The sequence below is a fragment of the Mobula hypostoma genome, chromosome X1, assembly GCF_963921235.1.
Source record: "Mobula hypostoma chromosome X1, sMobHyp1.1, whole genome shotgun sequence".
Classification (NCBI taxonomy): Eukaryota; Metazoa; Chordata; class Chondrichthyes; order Myliobatiformes; family Myliobatidae; genus Mobula; species Mobula hypostoma.
The window spans coordinates 18,842,531-18,867,096 of record NC_086128.1 but is presented as its reverse complement, the minus strand read 5'-3'; the positions used below and the strand labels follow the sequence as shown (position 1 = coordinate 18,867,096).

The 24,566-nt window shown below is 43.0% G+C and overlaps 1 protein-coding gene across 3 annotated transcripts in view; it reads left to right on the top strand.

Moving 5' to 3' along the window:
* Nucleotides 1-447: 447 nt before the first annotated feature.
* LOC134340478 (aryl hydrocarbon receptor-like) overlaps nt 448-24,566 on the top strand; it is a 169,469-nt gene continuing 145,350 nt past the window's right edge. For all 3 annotated transcript variants that reach the window (XM_063037788.1, XM_063037787.1, XM_063037789.1), the window contains exon 1: nt 448-648. In XM_063037788.1, the coding sequence (XP_062893858.1) occupies nt 512-648 (137 nt within the window). In that variant the 5' untranslated portion in view covers nt 448-511. The remainder of the gene's footprint in view (nt 649-24,566) is intronic.

Sequence of the window (24,566 nt, the reverse complement as noted above, 5' to 3'; positions counted from 1 at the left end):
TAGCGCACAGCAAAATCCCGTATTACAAGTAATCCCTGCAAACGATCCCGTGCCGATTACGGAACTTCGTCCAAGTGCCCGGGGTTATCCGCCTCTGAAAAACAGCACTCCTCGGGTCTTGTTGGCATCAGTTTAAGAACAGACCTGCCACCACTATCTTGAGTCTCCTCAGTCTTTGGTACGACCCAAAGCAGCTTCAAAATAAAATAATACATCGATGCATCCTGCACGCCAATAGGTACTAGAATTATTATTTTAAGTATTTACATAATAATAGTGTGGTTTTATTTTGTCTACTAACTATATAAATCACAATGAGTTATGTAATTGCGAAGCAGGAGGTCGGGGTCATGACTAATTCCTGTCGCGTTATGTAAGGAGAGAGAAAAAAAAGTGAGTGAGTGAGTGAGCGAGCGAGCGAGCGAGAGAGAGAGAGAGAGAAAGAGAGAGAGAGAGAGCCACACACTTCCTGGTCCGTCACTTAAAGCGTTTGCGGCAACTCGCTCGGAGGATGTCAAGCCAAACACTCGGGCCGAAGCGGACTACACAGGTAGCGCCTTCAAACCCCGGCCTCTGCACTATGATCACCACCACGAGGAATATTTTTATGGGCAGGAAGAGGAAAAGAGCTAACCAAGGCTCCAAGAGGTGAGTGTTGCTAGGTTGGCGTAGCGCCTTCTCTCCTTTCTTCTGGGCACCGTTTCTCCCGTATACTCTGACGCAGCGCACAGGTACCGAGGAGGGGGCGGGGTGGGGGACTCGCGCTCCAAAACCCGCGAGGGAAAAGTTCCCACGCGCATGGCTCGAGGGTGAATCTGGGGGCGGGTGAGGGTTGACGGCACCAGGTCTGAGGAAAGTTGAGCAGGGACCGTATGGGGATTGTTTGCCCCTTGTATTCCTTGCAGTATTGGATCCACAGGTGTCTGCATTTTGTGTGTGTTTATTGTCGACTTGAGCTGATTGATTGGCCAACCTACGCTCTCAGATTGTTTTCGAAGCCCTTTTCAGAGAGTGTGTGTCTAATTATCAAGTGGCAGGCAGCCAAGCTCAAATGGGTTCCAAGGGGGTTCTTGTTCTTCGACGTGCACCGTCATAAATAAATATTTCCATTAGTTTTATTTGTTTGTGGAGGATTAAATTCCCCTCCCCTTTGCTTATTTGCTTCTGTCTTCTACCGTGTACCCGTGCGTCAGCCAACTGCATCTGTTTCTTTAAAATAAAGCATTTGCTTTGAGTGTTGTACTTCGCTGCAAGTCTTGAGTTACCTCGGAAGCTGAAGTGTTTTACATCTCCCAGTAATTTTGATGCGAGGCGGTGTTACTGGGCGAGTTGTGCAACCAAGTTTCCCGCATGGTCGACATCCCGTGATTTACCTTTAACCCACAACACATTTTTGAGATAAAATCCACTGCAGTTACTCGGCCAGGTTACTCCGAACAGTGCCTCCCAAGCCAGTAACCTCTATTGCCAAGAAGGATAAGTCAAACACAATACCACCAGAGTCACACATTGTGCCAACCTGCAAATATATCACCGATCTTTCATTGTCACTGGGTCTAAATCTGGAAGACTGTCCTCAGTAGCATTTTTGGAGTACTTTCACCATGTATGTAGTGTATAGTGCTGTTGCTTTAAAGAACTAAGGAAAAGATATTTATACCCTGGGTATGTAGCAGTTCAAGAGGACAAGCTCATCTCCACCTCTTCAGGGGCAAAAGGGATAAGTTCTGACTGGCAGTGACAAACATCCCGGGAATAAAGTTTTGTTCCTAGATCTGGTAATAACTTATCTGATGAAGTTCTTAACCCTCACTACAGTAAGAACGTAGCCTAGCTGGAAATAGTACAAGAGAGACAGATTTGAATAATTATGAGACTGGATGATGAAAACACACGTGATTCAATTCATTGAGTAGGAACTCGTCATTGGAGAGGGAAAGACTGAGGGGTGGGAATATGACTTGTATTAATATGGAATCTACAGGGCCGTCAATGATACTTGATTGACTGTAGAGCAAGGATATAAGCTATAAAGAAATGACTAAAAAGGATGCTAGGTAGCATTATTTCACTGAGGATGGTTGGATTTTGGAATAACTCACCAGTGGAGAATTCAGGGGCACCAGGGTGAACTTAGTCTTAAAACTTTTGAAAAGAACTGGAATTCTCCTGGTATCCAACATCCAATATTCAGCCATCAGTCAGCACAATAAGAAGTAAATTCTCTAGTCATTAATTTTTTTGGCATCTTGCTGTGTGCCATTTGGTCCATCGTTTCTCCCTATTATACAACAGCAACCAGCCTGCAAAGTATTACATTTTCTGTAATACAAGCTCTAGGAAAACATCAGCAACGCACACAAAATGCTGGAGGAACTCAGCAGGCCAGGCAGCATCTATGGAAAAGAGCACAGTCAACGTTTCAGGCTGAAGGGTCTCGGTCTGAAATGTCAACTATACTCTTTTTCTATGGGTGCTGCCTGGCCTGCTGAGTTCCCCCAGCATTTTGTGGATGCTGCTTGGATTTTCAGCATCAGCAGATTTTCTTTTGTTTGTGCTAGGTAAATGTCAGTTCATTCTTATTTTATCAATGCTGGGAAAAATAATTTAGATTTGCATAGTGAATTCAAAAGTACTCACTGCTTCTTTTAGGAAGTGCAGTAGCCAATTTTTAGTCCTATCCTCTAGCTCTCAGTAACAATTGAAATGAAAAAGGAAGGCTTAAGTCATTGGGCATGGAAACAGGCCCTTGGGCCCACAGAGTCTGTACCGACCATCCCATTTACACCAATGCCATTTTATTCTACTTTCCCATCACCTAGCTCCAGATTCTACCACTCATTAAGACACTTGGGACAATTTACAGCCCCAATTAACCTTCGAAACGTGCACTTCTTTGGGATGTGGGAACTGGAGGAAACCTATGTGGTTACAGGAAAACATAAACTCCACATAGATGGCACTAGAACTTGGACCTTTCAAGCTGTGGGGCAGTGGCTCTAATAGCTGCACCGCTGTCCAGGGGTTGGTATTTGAATACCATCTTGGACAGGTGTTAAAGGAAAACATGTCATCGGCAAAAGGGGAAGACCAATTAGCTGCACATTGATTTGGATTTGCAACATTCCACATGTTAAAATTAAGAGGGGAGAACTGACATGGAATGTTTCAAACAGTGCCAGGATGCCCTCGAGTTTTTTGTACCTTTGCACTGGTCACTACAGTGAGACCTTTCAGTATTGTCACAACAGGTAGCAGAGGCAATAGTGTTTTGCTTTTAAAGGACTAGTCACTTTTCCTGTGTAACTTTGACATTATTTGATGCAGTACATGCAATGGAACATTAAACAAGTTGCCATTTTGTAGTCTTTTGTTGTACCAAGTTTCCTTGTGCTCATTTTCCCGGCTGCATTCAAAATGGAGTAGCTGTAGCGAAGCTATTGGGAGAACCCAGATTAGAAGCTGAAGTTTGCAAGCACAAGAAGCACTTTATCACCCACAAGGTCATGGGAAGTCTTGGTTCTCCTCTTCAACAGCAGTAACCTTTTGGGTGGTTGATTGAAAGTTTCAGGAGTCAGGTTGGTATGTATTTGTTAGGTTAAGATGTATCAAGTAATTTGGAACAGAATGCACAAATAGAGGTGAGGGTCATTGTGATTGAAGTAGATGGTGGAATGGTTTCAAGAGGCCACTCCTGTGTTGGCTGGAGGTGCACTAGCTTAGATTGACAAACATTGGAGTAGAATATCTCCACCAGTGTCTGCTTTGGTATGGTCCCGTGTTAAGCATTTTAGTTGAAGAGAAGGTAGAGTTTAAAAGTCATAAATGTAGTCACATGGTGATAACTGATTATATCCAGTTCCATAGTATTTATAAAATTTTTTGCCAGGCTATGGAGACCCTTGGTTTTATGAACATTGTGGACAGGTTTTATGATTATTAGAGGGGTTCTGAGGTAAATATTGGGGGCATGAAATGTTTTCCCATTAATGGCATGTGTGGGTGAATGTTCATTTATACTGTAAGGTGGATACTGGACTGGCTAATGGTTTGGGCTCATCCTTCTGATATTTAACAGTGATCACCCTACTCCCAATCTTTTAACTCGCCCAGTGTAGAAACCTCCAAACATTTGAACTTCATATCATCCCAGGAGGCCACATAAGTGGCAGTGTTGCTCCATATGCAGAATGTGTGAACACTACCAATGTATAGAGTCAATAACATTTTGAATGTATATACAGAATGACACTGAGCGTAAAGATAACCTTGTACTGTTGTTGTTCGCATTTTAATGAATGAGGTTTATTTTGAAATAATAACTTTAGTCACCTGTTTGGTGACAAAACTGAAAGCTCACTCTTGAGCCCTTGCTGATCAGCACTGGAGCAGATTATGTCCCATAAATTCCTCCTGCTGTGCCACATGGCCGTCTTGGTTGCCAGCATCCTGCTGTGCTTTTGTGACATTAATGTGGCTCTGTTGCATCTATCAAGGTATGTGGGGTGTGGAGAAATCTTGCATTACATGCTGTTTGTAAAGCACTGTGGTCCTGGTCTCCAACATCAAATATTCAACTATCAGCAGCACAATAAGCAGAAGATTCTCTGGTCATTAACCATATTGGGATTTTGCTGTGGGCCATTGGGCCATCACATTTCCCTATCAAACATTTGCAACCAGGCTGCTAGATATTGCTTTTGCTGTAAAACATTTGTGGGGGTGGTGGGGGTGGGGGGGGAGGAACAGAAGCTCCAGCTAGATACCAGTTCATTCTTATTTTATCAATACGTGGATTCCAGTTACCATTGGGATACATCAGGACCAGTACATTTTGGCCCAATTAAACCGCTGTCCTAATTAGCTGAAATTTCATGGAAAGTGTAGTGTATTTAATATTTCAGTAATATTGTAAATATATTGTTTGACTGCCTGTGACTGGCTTCGTGTCTGTGAGCTCACTTTCATGAATTTCGGTTCTGAATATCATTTGCTTACCTTTATTGTTTGCACATTTTTTTCCTCTGCACATTGGGTGTTTGACAGTCTATTTTTAATGGGTTCTAGTGGGTTTCTATGTTTTGTGCTGGCTGTAAGGTAATGAATCTCAAGATTATATACAGTATACATACTTTGATAGTAAGTGTACTTTGAACTTTGATTAAGCATTCTTGGTTTACATCATTCATGATGGGTTGTATGTAAAAATATGTGAATGGCATGCGTCATTACACTACTACATCAAATGTGAGCACCCCATTAAAGAAAAGTAAGTACACTCGTATCCCTGGCTGCTTGTGTTTTTCACTTGGGTAGTTTCTGGAGTTCCAAAACATAACAGTGGCGACAAGGAAGTTTTAAAATGAACCCAAGATGACACCCAACCTATTGAAGTGCAGCACGTTTTTCTTTGGAAGGGGGAGAGAACGATTTGAGTTTTGTTTTAAAATGCGCAGCACGTGAGTCTTTGGCAGGGGAGAGAGATGGTAGAGTTTTTTTAAAAAAAGACAAAATGAATGAAATTCACAGGTTTATAAACAGTATCAGTTAATAATAATCATAAATATTTTTAAAAAAAGCAAAAATGGCTGGTTACGTCCGAAAGATAAACTTATTTGATTGCACAACAGATAACTGGATGACGTATACTGAACGAATTGAGCAGTATTTTGAAGTAAATAGCCAATGAAAAGCAGATGTTAGTGTTACTGAATGCAATGGGTGGAAAAACATAAAGTTTGCTTAGGAGTTTAACTGCTCCAACCAAACCAAGTGAAATGAGCTTCACTGATATCATGAATGTAATGCAGAAACATTTAGAGCCAAAACTTTTGTTGATTGCAGAACGCTTATAACAGCTAAAGTGGAATCAAAAGGTAGGGGAGTCCATTTCAGCTTGCATGGATAAATGAAGAGATTGTCTGAGTGTTGACGGTTCACAGATGGGCTTAATGATGCACTGAGAGATTGTTTAGTTTGTGAAATCTTAGAAGAAGGAATTCAAAAATGGCTCCTAACTGAAGCAGAGCTCAGTTTTAAAAGAACAGTTGAAATTGCTGTATCAATGGAAACAGCAGCCGCCAGAGATGCAATTGAATTGCTGTCAGGAATGAAAGTGAGCGTAAATAAAATTGCAACGTTTAAATAGAAACCTGCATGGCTGAACAAATTATGTTATCGTTGTGGCAGGGGATCACATACACCAGACTGATGCAGGTTTAGGAGCAAAAATTGATCAAAGTGCAACAAAGAGACAAAAGTAAATGGATTGCACAGGGAAGAGAAAAAGATGGAAAGTCAAATTGCAGTTTCAAAAACACTGATTTGCATCCTGTTGATGAAAAATTTGATAATGTTGAGAGTGATACTAACAATAAGTAACATAGCTTACACCAGAAGTGAATGACAAATTAATTAATATGGAATTGGATGCTGGCTTGGCTGTTTAAGTCATTACACGAAATCTCCAAGATGCCGAACTGAAGCTTGCAGAAATCCAATGAAGAACTTATACTGGAGAAAAGATAACTCCTGTGAAACTGACATTCATGACAGTGAAAAACAACAAACAATAAGCCTCATTGGGTTTGTATGTGGTAGAAACAAGAGGGCCGTGACTGGCTGAGACAACTACAACTTGGTTGGAGATCCATTCACTATTTGCATGCCACATCCCCTGTAATAGAGGCAACTGAAAGTGAATTAAGAAAGGTACTGGATGGTGCCACAGCAGTGTTCAGGGATGGCATTGGAAAACTCAAACATATCAAGGGTAAAATAGTACTAATGAAAGTGCCACACCCAAGTTTTGCAAAGCCCATCCGGTTCTTTATACCATCCACGATAAAGTAGCCAGTGAGCTAGATCACATGGAGGCTGAAGAAATTCTATCCAAGGTTGAGTGGAGCCCATGGGCAACACCAGTGGTCCCAGTAGCCAAGAAGGATGGGTCTGTCAGGATCTAATATGATTTTAAGGTCACCATAAACTCAGTACTGAAGGTAGATCAATAGCCTCTGCCCAGGATATCTTTGCAAACCTTTCTGGAGAGAAATACATCAGCAAAGTGGACTTGGCTGAGGCCTACCTATAGATGGAGATGGAAGAACAGTCTGAAGTTTTTCCTCACCAGTAACACTCCTGAAAGGCTTGTTACTATAAAAAGCTTATTTTTGGAGTAGTATCTGCACCTGCACTCCGGCAGAAAACTATAGACCAGGTGCTGCAAGGCTACCCAGGCACTCAGAGTTACCAGTGAGGATGACAAGGAACACCTCCAAAATCTCAACACAGTGCTAAAACAGACAGGAAGATTATGGGCTCAGAGCATAACATGCCAAGTGCGTATTCTTTAAACCAAGCATCACTTACTGTAACACACATCAAAGTTGCTGGTGAACACAGCAGGCCAGGCAGCATCTCTAGGAAGAGGTACAGTTGATGTTTCAGGCCGAGACCCTTCATCAGGACTAACTGAAGGAAGAGATAGTAAGAGATTTGAAAGTGGAAGGGGGAGGGGGAGATCCAAAATGATAGGAGAAGACGGGAAGTGGAGGGATGGAGCCAAGAGCTGGACAGGTGATTGGCAAAAGGGATATGAGAGGATCATGGGACAGGAGGCCCAGGGAGAAGGAAAAGGGGGAGGGGGGGAGAAAAGCCCAGAGGATGGGCAAGGGGTATAGTGAGAGGGTCAGAGGGAGAAAAAGGAGAGAGAGAAAAAGAATGTGTGTGTAAATAAATAAATAACGGATGGGGTACAAGGGGGAGGTGGGGCATTAGCGGAAGTTAGAGAAGTCAATGTTCATGCCATCAGGTTGGAGGCTACCCAGACGGAATATAAGGTGTTGTTCCTCCAACCTGAGTGTGGCTTCATCTTTACAGTAGAGGAGGTTGTGGATAGACACCTTGTATTCCGTCTGGGTAGCCTCCAACTAGTGCCCATTTTCAATCCACAGAAGGATGTTTCACGAACAGCAACAGCACAAATGCAGAAATGGGCTCGGTTTTTTGGTAGATACAAGTATATGATTGAATTCAAGAGGACAACTAATCATGGGAATACTGATGAATTGTCCTGTTTATCCTTGGAAAAGGAAATACCTGAAAACTTACAAAAGCGGACACTCCTCTTGAAGTATTCTCTCTAACGCAAAGCAAAGGACTCACAAATACACCAAGATGATCCAGGGGGAAACCAGAAAAGACCCCACACTGTCTCAGGTCTACAAGGCCACCCAAAATGGCTGGAACTTGCAACAGAAATTCCATTTCCCCATTTTTACCAGCACTGGGATGAACTTGCTGTTGATGGGAATTGCCTTATGTGGAGATTGGGAGTTGTTGCACCATCCAAACTGAGAGCTAAAGTTTTGGAGGAGTTAGATAATAGTCATCCAGTTGTGGTCAAAATGAAAGCTTTATCTGGTGGTCTGGGATAGATCAGATTGAGCAGATTGCCATGCACTGTTTGAGATGCCAACAGGACCAGAAGATGCCAAGACAGCACCTTTCCATTCCTGGGACTGGCCTGAATTGCCCTGTGGTAGAGTCAATTGTTAGAGAAGAAAGATGTCCAGACCTATCATTTCCTGCAGTCCCAGAGTCAACTCCTACGCCTACCACGGAGGAGGCTCCAGAACCTGAGATTGTTTCAGGCATAAGTTTTACCTGCCAATAAAATTGAACCACCCGCCGTCAGGAAGTGTAAAAAATCCTCTACAGCAATTAAGTCTTTAGACCTGAATGGGACAATTTAAAATTTACTCTGCTGTGGATGTCTGTATAATAGCTGTATTGTATAGTATACTGTGTACATCATTGAGATGCGTTCTATGTTGAGTTGGAGTTCATGGCTAAGCAGGGAGGAGTGTAGTGCATTTAATATTTCAATAACATTTGACTAATATTGTAAATATATAGTTTTGATTAAGCATTAAAGTAGGTGAATGGCATACGTTATTATACCACCACGTCATATGTGAGCACCTCACTGAAGAAAAGAAAACTAAGTATCCCCGCCTCTCGTGTTTTTCTTTCAAGTAGTTTCTGGAGTTACAAAACACAACAGAAGTAGTTTTAAAAAAGACAAACTACCATTTAAATGAGTAACAAGTTATATATTTAAATGAAATGCATAATAAATTATAACACTATCAATATTACTACAGTACTTATAAAACTGTTTGTTCCTAATAGCTATCAATGGAGGAATTTATACAGTGCACGCTGCTGTGTTTTAATTGATTGTAAATTAACAAAATCAGTGTAGTCACCAAGTGTAGATAATAGACTGCCTTCATTACCTTCCTGCAAGAAGTAGTGTCAGCCATCACTGCTTTTTAATTTGGTGTCATTCAGCCCAAATCTCTAACGTAACACAAGCTTGCGCAACTGAGAGTATTTAAAAACTGTTAGCTCTGGTCACAGTGTACCCTATAACGGCCAAACAAGTGCCCGTGATTGAAGCTAGTTAGAAACTGTTGCACCTTCCAAATCTTTTTCACAGTACCATTCAAGATGATTGTCAATACTTTAATTCTTCATGGTTCCTAACTTGCTGAAGTAGTGAAATAGTTTCATTTTCACTCCTGGCTGTTTCTGGCATCTCTAAGCCTGAATACAGTACTTGAATCTGCAGTAAGGAAACAGAATTTTTGCTGCTTATTTCACGCCAGTTGTCAGTGAAAAAAATCATTTTTTTTAACACAACACATGTAGCTGACGCTATTTAAAATCGTTTTGCTCTAAGTACAGTGTAGTGTCTTAACGGACACACAAGTGCATGTGACGGACACTAATTAGAAACTGTTCGGCAACAGTCTCCTGTCCTAATTAAGTACATAGTGTCCCAAATAAAGGAAGGAAATCCTGGCTATTTTCTTGATCAGTTTTTGTTCTTTAAGAGCTGTCCCAAATCAGCAGCTAACCAGATTAACTGATGGCCCAAATATCTGGAATCCACTATATAGGTTAAAACAAAAAGAATTTGGATTTGTATAGTGCATTGCATGGAGTGACTTTGAATATAATCACTGCTGCTTTTAGGAAATGCAGTGACCAATTTTTATGTGGGCTTGCATCCTGGTTTCTAACAATTGAAGTGGGGGAAAAAGGCTTTGGTCATGAAGTGTGGTAACAGGCCCTTTGGCCCACATAGTCTATGCTGACTATCAAGCACATATTTACACTGATCCTGCACAAATCTCATTTCATTCTCCCTGCATTCCCATCAACTCCCTCCAGATTCTACCACTTATCTACACATTAGAGGCCAATTAACCTACTAACCCACACGTCTTTCAGATGTGGGCGGAAACTGGAGCACTTGGAAACCATATCGACAGAAGGAGAATGTGAAACCTCCACATAGACAGCACCAGAGTTCAGATAGAATCGAGGTCATTTGAGCTGTGGGGCAGCAGCTCAATTAGCTGTGCTGCTGGGCCAGTCATTGAAGCAGTGTACTGGAGGGGAACTGTATACCAGGAGATGGGGAGGAAAAATTGCCACAAAGTGAACCAGAGAGTGCTTTGAGTTTTTGATGTTGATCTCTGCATCCAATGAATTGAATTCTGAGCAGTTGGAGCAGGAAACTTATTGAAGGTAATCCTCATCCCTTGTGCCCATGTGCTAAAAGTACATTACACCTGCCTACTACAGGCCTGTAAAAGCCACAATGTTTTGACTTAATTCTTTTGCCATCAAACAGCAGATTTAATGTAACCACTGTGGGAGTACTTGCACTTTTCTTTAAAATAGCAATGTTCCACTGTAGTTGGAAAAATTAAATCCTGTGTTTTTCTATGTAAAAAGGATTAGATTGCTTCGACACTCAATTCTGAGATAATTAGAGCCTTTCTGTTAGAATGGAACATTGAATATGTGTTAATGTATTTTAAAAAAGAGCAAATGGTGCAATTGAGGGATGATGTTGCAAAATAGAGTGGTTCTGCTGAACTTGAATCAAACCACGTTCAGCATACTTGTGCACATGTCTGGTCTCCCCACTTTGGTAAAGATATAGAGGAACTTGAGTCGGTGTGTAAAATATTTAGTAGAATAGTTCTAGAACTGGAACCTTGTACCTATTGGAATGGTCAAGCTGACTGTTTAGAACTGGGAAGCCGAGTGGTAATCTTGCAGAATATTATTAATCTTCAAGAATATGACAATGCTTTGAAGGGTTTATATTGAGAAAGTTTTTCCATTTATGATGGAGGTCTGAACTAATGGCCATAAATATTATGTTGTCACTAGTAAGTCTGATCAGAAATTCTAGATTTTTTTTTCCTCAGAGAGTGGCGAGAATGTGAATTTGTTCCCGTTTGGGGTGAGTCCACACAAGGTGAAATTCAATAAACACAAAGGAAGAAAAGAGTTGGAGGGTATGTTTTTAGATTTGTATACAACATAGAAGGAGGCATCTTTTACTTCCATCCACCAAAAGTGGCCAACCATTTTAATTCCTATTCCCATTCCCATTCTGACATGTTGGTCCATGGCCTCCTTTTTTTTTTTGACTCAATGAAGCCACTCTCGGGTTGGAGGAGCAACACCTCATTCCATCTGGCTAGCCTCCAACCTGATGGCATGAACATCGATTTGTCGGTCTGGTAAAGTTTCCCCCCACCCTCCCTCTTTTCTTTCTTTTTCTATTCTCCACGCTGGCCCCTTACCTCTTCCCATCTGCCTATCATCTCCTCCTGGTGCCCATCCTTCTTCCCTTTCTCCCATGGTCCACTCTCCTTTCTTATCAGATTCCTTCCTCTCTAGCCTTTACTTTTCCCAATCACCTTGCTTCACCTATCACCTTCTAGCTAGCCTCCCCCCCCCCCTACATTTTATTCTGGCATCTTCCCCCTTCCTTTCCAGTCTTGAAGAAGGGTCTCAGCCCGAAACAGCCTGACCTGTTGAGTTCCTCCAGCATTTGCAGAATTTGCAAATCTGCAGAATTTCTTGTGTGTGTGTGTGTGAAAGCGAAGCAGTCATGGGCAGATCATGCATACTCCATACAGACTGCAGCTGAGGACAGAACTGAACCCGGGTCTCTTGAACTCTAAAGCAATGGCTCTTCCAGCCGTGCTTCTGTACTTCTGGAACAACAGGGGCAGTCACATGCAATTTTGGAAGCAGGCATTTGTTTCTGATTTGCATTCATAACATTTACATTTCTGACCATGGATCTTCCCCACTGCTGGGTGAAGCCTTTGTACCTGGTAACATTTTAGGGAGGCCAAGAGAGTGAAACAAATGATTCTCTCTGACCTCTAGTTTGGCAGTTGCAGTCCTTTGCTGGCAGTGAGGCTTTGGCCTTGTGTGGCACCTGAATGGTTTTGTCTGTGTGCAGCACCAGTATGGCTGTGGCTCGAGGGTCAGGTGCTGTTGTCATTAGCAGGCATTGGTGGCATTTTGGAATCTTGCCTGTGACGTTGTGGGAACAGAAATGACTGCATAGTAAATGTGACCCATGAAGGTAGTTCTGTACAATGGCTTTGTTGCCAGTGGAACTATTGGTGTGGGCAGCACCATCTGGTTCAGTACAGTGAGCACTGTTAGACAACTTTACTGCCTTTGCCATCTACAAGAAAAGGGATCTCGCAAAAAGCCAAAGGTCCTCAGTTAGCATTCCATCAATAAGCACCCCACTGGGAGTGGAGGCACCCTTCCTGGCATTTTTGGTTTGGGATATATCCTCTGTTTTGTCCTCCCCTCCTGCTCTAAATCCCAGATGGTCTTCTGCCCATCTCTTCCCCATGTAACTGTATGCCATGTTTAATGAAAGTGGGAGGGAAGGTCAATTGAAGTGTTCACAAGGCACTAAGGGTAATAAAAGCCTATTGGAGGAAGACAGAGAAGGTGGTCACTCTTTAACTCTTAAGTCCTGGGGAAGATTTTTAAAAAATTTATTGAGATACAACACAAATGGCCATTTTGGCCCTTCGAGCTGTGCTGGCAAGCAACCCCCGAACCTAATCATGGGACAATTTACAATGACCAACTAACCTACCAACCGATACATCTTTGGGCTGTGGGAGGAAACCAGAGCACCTGCAGGAAACCCACGTGGTCACAGGTAGAATGTAGAAACTCCTTTGCAGATGGCGCGGAATTGAACCCGGGTTGCTGGTACTATAAAGTGTTGTGCTATAAGTCTCAATTTCAACTGCTGAAGCATATCTGACATCTTGTGTGCATGTGATTTCTTGGTTGTAAACAGCTATTTGATTTATCCAGGAAGTTGTGTTAATTCATGGGTCAATATAAAGTCTTATCTGGGAGCCATGGTAATGACTGCTAGGGTTCACTACAAATAATCTGCCATCAAGCTTACCTAATACTTAGATCTGTGTGATTTGTATGGATATTTGGGATGGGAGTATAGTGACTTTGGGGGAGAGGAGAAATGTCTACAATTGAGGGAAATGGGCATAATGTTGTTAAATAGTCTTAAAACCTGACAGTATAAACAATAGCATCAGCCTTTGCTGCCACCCAAGGTAATTATGGATGAGAAGATTCCAGTAGACAGATGAATCTACAGGAATCTTCACCTGTCTGCAGGAATCTTCTAGTTCTTCTCATGTCATATCTTTCTTCACTGACTTCTGACTTTGTTACCTTCTTACCTTCATGTTGGTCATTCTTCAGCTTGCTGTAGGGTATCTGCCCTAGGGGGGAAAAAGTCTAGTTTTAAAGAAAATGACACATTTCAAATTTATCCAGGTTTACCTTTCCAATTTCCTGCTGGAAATAGCTTTTGTGCTAACATATTAAGAGTGTGAATTGCATTAGAACTGCACTGCTACAGGAAATGTTTCTAAATAATAGAAATTAATCCTTTCATCTAATAGAAACTCTTTTTCGGTGTTCTTCAGAGGGTATTTTATGCTTGCCTACTATGTTGCCTGTCTCTCAATAGATGCACCATTTAAAGTTGTTTCCTCCTCCCTTCCCCCTCTCTCTCTCTGATAGGTTCCCTACTCCTGAAGGCATTTACTTGGTGAGCCTTATTTGGCTCCAGGCACTTATTTGATTATTCATGATCGACCACTGGGAGGCTATGCCACTCTATGTGTAGTTACATGGATTTTGTTTTGATGTGGACACTCTGCAAAGATGCTTAACGCTTCAACAAAAATATCAACTTGCATTTATATAGCACCTTTAACATGCTACAGTGCAAGAAGCTGTATTATTGTCTAAAATCTGACACTAAGGAGGCATCAGGAGTGGTGACAAAAGCTTTGTCATGGAGGTGGAGAGGTTTAGAGAGAGAACACCAGAGACTGGGGTCTCAGCAATGGAAAGAGTAGCCCACCATTGGCAGGGCGATGGTCACTAAGCAAGTGCAAGGTGTTTGAATTGAAGGAGTGTAGAAATATAGGGTTGGATGACAGGCGGCTACATGAAGGGATTTGAACACGAGGGTGGGTGCTTTTAAATGGGATCAATGCCAATACAGATAATTGAGCATGGTGGGTGTGCGGGGCTTGGTGTACAGGAGCCAGTACACAGAATGTGAGCGATGTATGTCAGCAGCAAATTCTGCTGGAAGCTGACATGTCTTAACAGTCCCCTACCAGCTTCAACTCAGGACCTGTGACTAACAGTATCTCTAATCAGCGTGATCACTGCAAACCCCTGCTGCCCTCACAGCCAAGAAGCAAGCCAGCTTGCCTCCCCTTTCCTGATGGCTCTGACCTCTTTGGTAGATGAGATTGAAATGATAAGTGAAAGTGCTGCTCTGCCCTTGGCAGGGGAGGGGATTGCCGATGCCTCTAACCAGGCTGACTCAGAGCCAGCTTTCACTTGTGTTCACTGGGTGGGAGTGAACAGTCACCCATGTACATTAACTGGTCGTCAGTAAACTGTAGATGGCGGCAGGGGCTGTGGGGAAAAGCCAACATGATGACGTCAGGGACATGAAAAAGACCCAAGTTCGACAGCATCCTGATTTTTGCACGCAATTGTGGTTTTGAAGAAGAAACCCTAGAACTTCCTATCTATTTGTAACTAGAATTATTTCTTTAAATGTCAAGGTAGAAAAAAGAGTGAGTATCCAATGCTGTTTGTTGTTTTCAGTGCATTTTTTTTTACTGAGTACAGACTGCAGAACTTTGGTCCTCTCTGACGGCCCACTTGAATTTCTCTGTATCTCTATCTTGTCTTTCATCTTCCGGCATTGTGACTGTAGTAGACAGCTTTTTAATCTTCACAACACCGACTAGTGCAGTGTTACTACTCTAATCCTGTTCTGGGCAGGCTGTGGGGTGAGGCTGGTACATGCTAAGGAGGGAACACTTGGGACTTCACTGCCCTGGATCCCTACGTTCTGTAACCTGGCTTCCCACAACTTTCAGCGGTCCTGGAGGGGGCATCGTGCAGTTGTTTCCTTCTTCCTTCGAAAAGATTGAAACCTATTCAGTGCCAACAGGAAGTGGACTTGCCACGACTGCTGAACAGACAGGTAGCAAAGGTGGGAGGTATGGGCGTGGTCAAGGGTCAAAGCCTGACCTTTTCACCACAGCCTGACATGGAGTTGTGAACAGCCTCTGATTTCACTGGTCTGTACCCATCACTGCAGCACTGAGCTTCTGAGCTTATAGAACCAGGGGAGTTAATACTTCACATTTGCAGAATGAGCTGCTCACTTGACCCATCACACTGTGGTGCAGGTAGTTTAGGAGAAAGTAGAAGGTAAATCAAAACTCAGTGGTCAGCAACCCATGATCATGCTCTGATAATGTCCCTGGTAATTAGTAGGGGAGGACTCGTTTTTTACCCCGCTGACCATATCAACTCCCTTCTTCACTGCATCAATTCCTGCCCTGTCCTCCAGCCTGATTGCCCTGACTGCACTACTGTATATTGTTCCGATCTCCTGGGTGTTTCTTACTTTCCTTTGTTTTTATAGCACACAGACAAGTAGTTATTTCATCACATAACAAGATGGATTTGCTGTGATTAACTCCATGGGATATAGAATTCCCTTGCAAATGTTTTTGAAATGTTGTCAAAATTAAAGTGGATGGAAATGACATTCAAAAGAATGCAAAACAGGGTGACTTGCAAAAAAAATACTAAATCTGTCTTGGCCACTCTCATATTGGCATCAACCAGATCTAAAATTCTCAATTTGGAGTTCCTTTGACCTCACACCTCCCTGTTGCTGTGATCCCCAGCCCCATAGTCATTGTGCTCCTTTAACTTAAAACACTTGCACAGTCTCAGCTGCTTAGTGTGTTTCTAGATCAGTTATCACTACCAGCAGACTTGTAGACTCCACTATTTCACTATCTGAATTCAAAAAAGTTGCAGTGCTAAGGATAATTTCAGGCTGGAAGTAGTGCAGGGCAAGTGGAGAAAACTTGTGATGCACGTGGACTATGATTGTGGCCATCACTCTGCTCCGACACTCTTTGAAGTCTATAGCAGCATTTTGCTCAATTAAAGATGCAATAAATATAAATGCAAGATGAAACATTGCTACTTTTTCATTTGCGTCTGTGTCGTTGTGTTTATCGCTCCTTTCTTCCACTCTATTGTCCCCTCTCTCGCTCTCTCCATTCGTTTTTTTTCCCCCTCTCCCCCCCTCTTATTGAGGAGGCAGCGTACGTCCATAGTGCTGGTGCATTTTAAGCAGGTCAGGTCTTTGTGAAGGTGAGCATGACTCAAGTGGAGTGAGTGTAGTAGTCATTCAGGAACAGTGCAACAACCTGCTGGCATTCGAACAATGTCAGCCTTTATCTCTGCTCCATTGTGCAATGAACATGGTTGATAGGTGCTCTGGCCTGGAATCCTCCATATGAAGCCTTTCATTGTAATTCCCATGCGAATATAATTTATTGTACAATATCCACTTGTTAACTTTGAATGCTTTTGTTGAGAACACTTCTGCTTGAGTTTGGCTCGCAAGACTTTTCCCTGCCTTTTTTTTCATCTTGCTCTGCCACCAAGAGCTGCACTGATGCTGAACTGGCTGGTTGTGGGTGTATTGAGCATACGTCACAGTGTGGCACCCAGGTTCCATGGGTTAGGCTTGCCTACTCTATGTGGGTGTATTCTTGAACATTTAATCACCCATCAGAACTTGATATGTGATCAATCTGATACTCCATATACAGGCGCATTATCTTCAATTAAGATTGCTGTTTCTCACAGATCATAGCCCTAGTAAACCCCAAAACTGTGCTTGTATGACCAATGGCAACAAACTGATGCCCTTGTTTTATTCACGAGCTTTGCACCTTTCCATCAGCAAATATCTTGGCTCTGATCTTATAAAACTGGATGGATTCCAAGCCACCTTCGGTCAAAGATGCTTTTTAATTAAAAATCTGACATATTGTTCCTACTGGTTGAAGTATAAGTGTCAACTTTTATCCTTTTCACACCATGAAATATGAACAGAGGTGAAATCAAACTTCCATTGACCCTCCCACCACTCCTTTTCATTTCCCGGCTACAATTTTACTCTCTTCTCCCACAATCTTCCAGTGGATAGCAGCCAGTTCAGGGACATTTTTGATGATGTGACTGAAATGGTGATCGTTGGTATTTTGTGGGAAACTATTTTCAACATCAGTAACTTTTCAAAGGTCAGCTATGTGCCAGGTTAAAGTTTTGTTTGGAAGGTATATCAGCAAAACAACCTTGAGTTAAAATACTCAGAGTAATTTGTGAGGATGAATTATTAACATCATATAACAACAGGGTTTTTTTACAAACTTTGGAGTATATCGGTTCAAAGTTTCAGATATCTGAGACTAATTGCAAAAGCTGGAATGGCAAAGCCACTTCCCTGTCCTGAGCCATTTATTATTTCTGATGCTCATAAGTGCAGCCTCTTCTGCATCGGGTATTATTGATGTGGGTTGGTGGATCACTTCGTTGAGCACCTTCGCTCCATCTGCCTCAACAGTCAGGATCTCACAGTGGCCACCCATTTTAATTCCAATTCCAATTCCCATTCCCATTCCCATACTGCCATGTCTGTCCACGTCCTCTTCCACTGCCAAGTTAAAGCCAGATTCAGGCTGGAGGAAAAACATCTGATATTCTGTCTGGGTGATTTCCAATCTGATAGCTTCAACATCATTTTCTCAAATGTCCAGTAACCACTCCCCTGTGCCTGTTACCCCTTCTCTTTCCCCCCCCCCCGCCCCCACCATACTCTGCTTATTTAATAGTCTACTGTCCTTTCTTATCAGATTCCTCCTTCTTCAGTCCTTTGTCTTTCTCATCTATTTTTTCCCAGCTTCTTATATTATTTCCTTTTCCTCCTCCCACCTGGTCTCACTTATTACCTGCCAGCTTGTGTTCCTCCTCCTCCTCCTACCCTTTTATTCTGGTTTCTATCTTTTTCCTTTCCAGTTTCAATCAGGGTGCTTGGCCCAATATGTTGACAGTTCATTTCCCTCCATTGATGTGTCTGACCTGCTGAGTTCCTTCAGCATTTTATGTGTTGATCCAGATTTCAGATTTCTGGCATCTACAGTGTCTCATTTTCCCTGTACTATATCAGTGTCCAGTGCTTTATCTGCATTTCAAAAGCACCTTTCGTGATCTTTCAAAATGGTTTGCAGTCAATGGGATATTTTTGAAATGTAGCCACTTTTATAATATGACATGGCAAGCCTCCAGAAGCAGTGATGCAGTGGTGGCCAGGGGTGTTTTCATGATGATGGTCAATTGATAGGTTGGTTGAATGTAGCTCCAAGGTCTCTAACCAGTCACTAATTGTATTAAAGTTGTTGCTCACTGTTTGTGTGAGGGTCAGCCTGTAGCACTGTTCAGCTTTTAAATACAAAACAAAATCTCTAACCTGTATGCTACAGACTTTATGCTGTACGATTATCACCTTGATGAGCAACACTTCCGACACGCTGGAGTAACTCAGCAGGTCAGGCAGCATCCATGGAAATGATCAGTCAATGTTTCGGGCTGGAACTCTTCGTCAGGACTGAAGAGGGAAGGGGCAGAGGCCCTATAAAGAAGGTGGGGGGAGGGTGGAAAGGAGAAGGCTAGGAGGTGCCAGGTGAAAAATCAGTAAGGGGAAAGATAAAGGGGTGATGAAGGAATAGGGGAAAGCACAATGGGTAGTAGAAGGAGGCGGAAACAGGCAGCTGGGGGAGGGGGCAGAGTGAAATAGGGATAGGGGAAGGGAGGGGGAGAGAATTACCGGAAGTTGGAGAATTCAGTGTTCATGCCAAGGGGATGGAGACTACCCAGATGGTATATGAGGTGTTGCTCCTCCAACCTGAGTTTAGCCTCATCATGGCAGTAGAGGAGGCCATGTATGGACATATCTGAATGGGAATGTGAAGCAGAGTTGAAGTGGGTGGCAACCAGGAGATCCTGTCTGTTGTGGCGGACGGAGTGGAGGTGCTCGACGAAGCGATCCCCCAATCTGCGTCGGGTTTCACCGAGGAGCACCGGATGCAAAAGATGACCTTGATAGATGCAATAGATGACCTATCGCCTTGATGAGCTGTCTCGTGTTAGATTCTGGGCTCAGTTCAAAGAAAAAAATTGGGAAACCCCTCTTTTACTTGGTGTCAAAGTTGGATGAGAACCCTAGTGACCTTCCATTGAGCTCTGAGCCCAAGGTCAAAGTGATGTACAGTTGCAATGAAGGCATTGATTTTTCATGTGCAATATAGATTGAAGAGGATCAGTGAGTCAGTTGTATTGTGCAATTTTTTTTCAAAGTGTTCTTGATGAACTGGTTGCAGTAGCATAGTTAAGTTACTGGGCTGGCAGTCAGAATTCACTGTAATTGAGTTTGAAACGCATTATGGCAGCTGGGAGTTTATATTCAAGCAATTAAATGAAAGTGAAATTAAAACTGTTAGTGGTAACACAAACTGCCAAAATGTTAGTAGAACCATTTGCTAATGGCTTTTGGGAAGAAATGTTACCTCTTTACCCATCCTTGCCTGTACATGACGCCGTTTCCACCTTTGTGGTTCATTCTTGCTTGTCCCTTGAGCTGAGGAGGGTGTTAAAGTGTTGGGCAGCAAGTTGTCAGTGATGTCCACATCTACTGAATGAATAAAGAATTATAAATTTGGGAGGTGAACTGTTTGGTGTTAACTGTATGGTTACTATTGTGGAATAGTTTTCTGTTTCATGGAGTTGTTATAGTACTGGGATAGGACCCTCGTCTTTAACATTGGAACCCTGATCTTGAATCTTTGTTCCCTACTTATAGTCTGTTCCTAAGGCCCTTTCTAACCTGTTCCAATATCTAGTTCCAGTGCCTGATCTGAGAACTGACTCCATATTCTTTTCCTTGTATCCATTAATTATCTTGCTTAACAAATATCTCAGATTTATAATTGATGCTCAGTCCATTGGTATTTGCAGTTAGTTCTGAACCAGTCATTGTGTAGGAATACTTTCCAACCAGACCTGAAAGGACTGGCTCTAATTTTGAGATCTGGCCCCATGCCTCAACTTGCAGAGATTGTTTCTCTCGCCCACCCTAAATATCCCCTTCATCTCTTATGAACTTCAAATGGAACCCCACTTTAACCTTCTGAATTTCAGGGGATATTACATTCTATTGAGGATCCATGCAGCTTGAGCTAAGGCTGGCCTGATCTTGACCTCATATTCACTTTTTTTTTTCTGATTACCATCATTCTCAATTGTCTTAAAACCTCAAAATCTCAATCTCAGTCTTGAAACTCTTCCTCCATTGCTCCCTTGATGACAGGCTAAAGATTCACCACCCATTGGGAGAAGAGATGGAACCTAAATACAGAGGCATATCTTTGGGATGTACCCAGAGGAAACTCACATGGTCAAAGGAAACATGTAAACTCTACCTGCACATAGCACCGGAGATCTGGACTGAAGACAAGTCCATAGAGCTGTGAGGCAGTGATGTTAACTGTACTGCCACCCTTCTGCCTCAGCAGGGCTCATGTTTGACCTGTGACCCAACTCTTCTCTAATTTTCATCATATTCCTTTGTATGACTGGTTCACAAAAATCCATCAGACCTGTGGTTGATTGGCCCCTCATTAATTGCCCTTTGCAGGAAAGTTTCAAATGATCATCACTGTTTGCATGTAGAAGCATTGCCTAACTCTTGAAAGTTTTGGTCATCATTTTTTTAGATCTGGCTGCCTGGTGCCAGACTTCCTAAACAGTGGAAATAGTTTCCCTCTGTCTACTTTTATCAGTTCCACTTCATAAATGAAGCTATATCAAGCCACAGTAAGATTGTGGCATTTAATGCATTCAGAGCTCCATGTGTAGCTCTGGGCCACACGCAATGGGAACAGTAGTCAGGCATAAGGAGGGGGTACAACACAGATTCATTAACGTGTTACCCGATACCAATAAATATAAATGGAACAAAAGACTTGGCAGATTTGGAATTAGAACACAGATTACTGGGAGATTTGATAGAGATGTTCAAAGTTAGGAAGGAATGTTGTGAGACTGAATAGGTCCAGAATGGTAGGATTAAGATTAAATGGAAGTCATTTGGGATGGGGAATATTGGAAAACTTTTCACCCAGCACTGTCAGGCACTGGCTAAGTTGGGGACAGGTTCCGACAGTAATGTTCAAGAATTGGTTAAGTAAGAGGCTGAAGGGATGGGAATAAAAGAATATGGAAACAGGGCAGACACATGGGACAGCTCTGTGCAGAATAAACATCAACAGTTTTGTTTGGTTGAACTGCAGCTTTTCATCTTGTAATGTGCTCAAAATGTACATGGAGTGTAGAATTTGCAGAATTTATTCAAACCTTGCATCCATCTCACAATGTGAGGGAGTAAAAATCTTTGTGTTATGACTCCGTCGCAATGAACAGACATGTGAATTTAAAAGTCAAATAGCTTGTAGGAAGAAGCTGTCCCATAGCCTGTTGGTCCTGACTTTAATGCTGTGGTAGCGTTTGCCAGACGGAAGTAGCTGAAATAGTTTGTGGTTGGGGTGACTGGTGTCCCCGATGACTTTCCAGGCCTTCTTTCTGCACCTGCTGCTGTAAATGTCCTCAGCAGAGGGAAGTTCACGGCCACAGATGCACTGGGCTGTCTGTACCACTCTCTGCAGTGCCCAGTGATCAAGGTTGGTGCAGTTCCCGTACCAGTCAGGATGCTCTCAATGGTGCCCCTGTAGAAGGTCTTGAGGAGTTGGGGGCCTATACCAAACTTTTGCAGTCGCCTGAGGTGGAAAAGATGCTCTTGTGCTTTTATTTTGTCACAAAGCCGGTGTGTACAGTTCAGTGAGATCATCGGTGATGTGTATACTGAGAAACTTGACACTACTCACGCTGTCAACTGCAGACCCATTGACGTTGGTTGGTCTGAGCCTGTGTCCATTCCTCCTGTAATCCACAATCAACTCTTTGGTTTTTTGGACATTGAGGGAGAGGTTGTTATCCTGGCACCACTGTGTCAGGGTGTCAATCTCTCCTCTAGGCTTTCTCATTACCGCTAGAAATAAGGCCGATCAATGTCATGTCATCTGCGAATTTGATCAGATTGGAGCTGAGTGTGGCAGTACAGTTTGGGTGTAAAGGGAATAAAGAAGGGGACTCAGGACACAACCGTGGGGGGCACCTGTGTTGAAGGTCAGAGGGGCAGAGGTGAGGGAGCCCATCCTTGCCTCCTGTCAGTAATCCGATAGGAAGTCTAGGATCCAGCTGCACAAGGTGGGGTACAGGCTGAGGTCTTTGAGCTTCCTGTCAAGTTTGGAGAGAATTATGGTGTTGAATGCTGAACTGTAGTCCAGGAACAGCACTCTAACGTATCCATCCCTCTTCTCCAGGTGAGTGAGGATGGTATGTTGTACTGTGGCTATGGCGTCATCAGTAGACCAGTTCCATTGGTAGGCAAATTGTAGGGGGCCCAGTGTGGGTGGTAGCATACTGCAGATGTCGTCCTCAACTAGCCTCTCAAAGCATTTGCTTATAATGGAGGTGAGTGCTACAGGGTGCCAATCGTTCAGGCATACTGTCTTGATTTTCTTAGGTACAGGGACAATGATGGACGACTTGAAACTGGAGGTCACTACACACTGGGAGAGGGAGAGATTAAAAATGTCCGTAAACACACTAACCAGCTGTTCAGCATGCACTTTGAGGACCCGCCCTGGGATGCCGTCCGGCCCCAATGCCTTGCGGCTGTTGACACGTTGGAATGTGCTATGTACCTCAGCCTTGGGGATAACCAAGGTGCAGGTCTTGTCGGCAGTTCTCCTCAGGGGGTTCGGTCCTAACACACTCAATTCAAGGTTGATTTAAAAAATAAAAAAAATAATTCATTTGGCTCGTCCGGGAGTGAGGTGGCAATGTTGGCTGTACTACTGCATTTCCCCTTGAAGTCCACATTGGTGTATAGTCCTTGCCATACGCTGTGTGTGTCATTGTTGCAGAGTTGTGGCTGGATTTTGTCTTTGTGTTGCCGTTTTGCCACCTTGATGGCTCTACGTAAATCATAGTGACATCCCTTGAGCTCCTGTTGGTCTCTGGAGGCGAAGGCACTGAGAACAACACACACTGAACTATTTATCTGGGGGGTGTGGGTGTGTGTGTGTGATGTAGTCCTTGACCAGCCTCTCAATATGCTCTGACCAATGCCTTCTAAAGTCAAGTGGGCTGCTTATTCCTGGATTGCGTCAAGCTTGAGTGTTGTTGGAGCTGCAGATACCCAGGCAAGTGGAGAGTGTTCTGTCACTCTCCTGATTTGTGCCTGTAGATGGTAGCATGCTTTGATATGTTAACAGGTTAGTTACTGCAAGATACAGAGTGTCTGACCTGCTCTTGTTGCCACAGTAGTTATGTGTTTTACCCTGGAATATTTCTGACCAGTGTTGACCTCCAAGATGTTGGTCACCAGAGAATCAGGAGTGGTATTGGCATTGAATGTGATGGGCAGGTGTTAAAATTTTCCCTTGAAGTTGCTTGTTGCCCAGTGCCATGCCTGTCCAGGTCATCTTGTGTGCAGGTGCAGACAGCCTGACCACCTGAACAGTTGGTAGTTTATGCTAGAAATAAAGGCTTCATACTGAGCAAGAACTAGAACGAGGCTTTGGGAAATGGCAGGGGAGAATTTTCATTAAGAAAAATTGGGGACAGGATGGTTACATAAGAGTGGTTCAGAGATTGCGGTAGAGGGAGGGAGGCATTTCTTTGAAACAGCCCCTTTCCTCTGTTCTACGTATCTATTCGGGCTGTCCAGATGATGACTCTGAAAATGCTGCTTTTTTTTTGAATTTTTCTTTTAGGCATGCAAAGACTTGTAGCAGAGTGGGGGCGGTTTTGGTGGGGAGAAAGGTGAACTGGAATTTAAGGAAGGGGGAAAATAAAAGGGTTGTCTTGGAGAGAGTTTGTATAGTTGAAAAAGCATGTTGCTTAAAGGGAGATCATAATTCTTTGGAGTGGAAGGAAATTTTTGGTGTGGTTGTATTACCTCGTGCTAAAAGCTACTCAAAGGACAGAGAGGGTGAAAACCAGCACACCACTTGAGTTTGTAAAACAGCTTATTACATTTAGGAGTGCAAGCATTAGACATACTGGACACTACATTGGATAGGGCTGAGGTA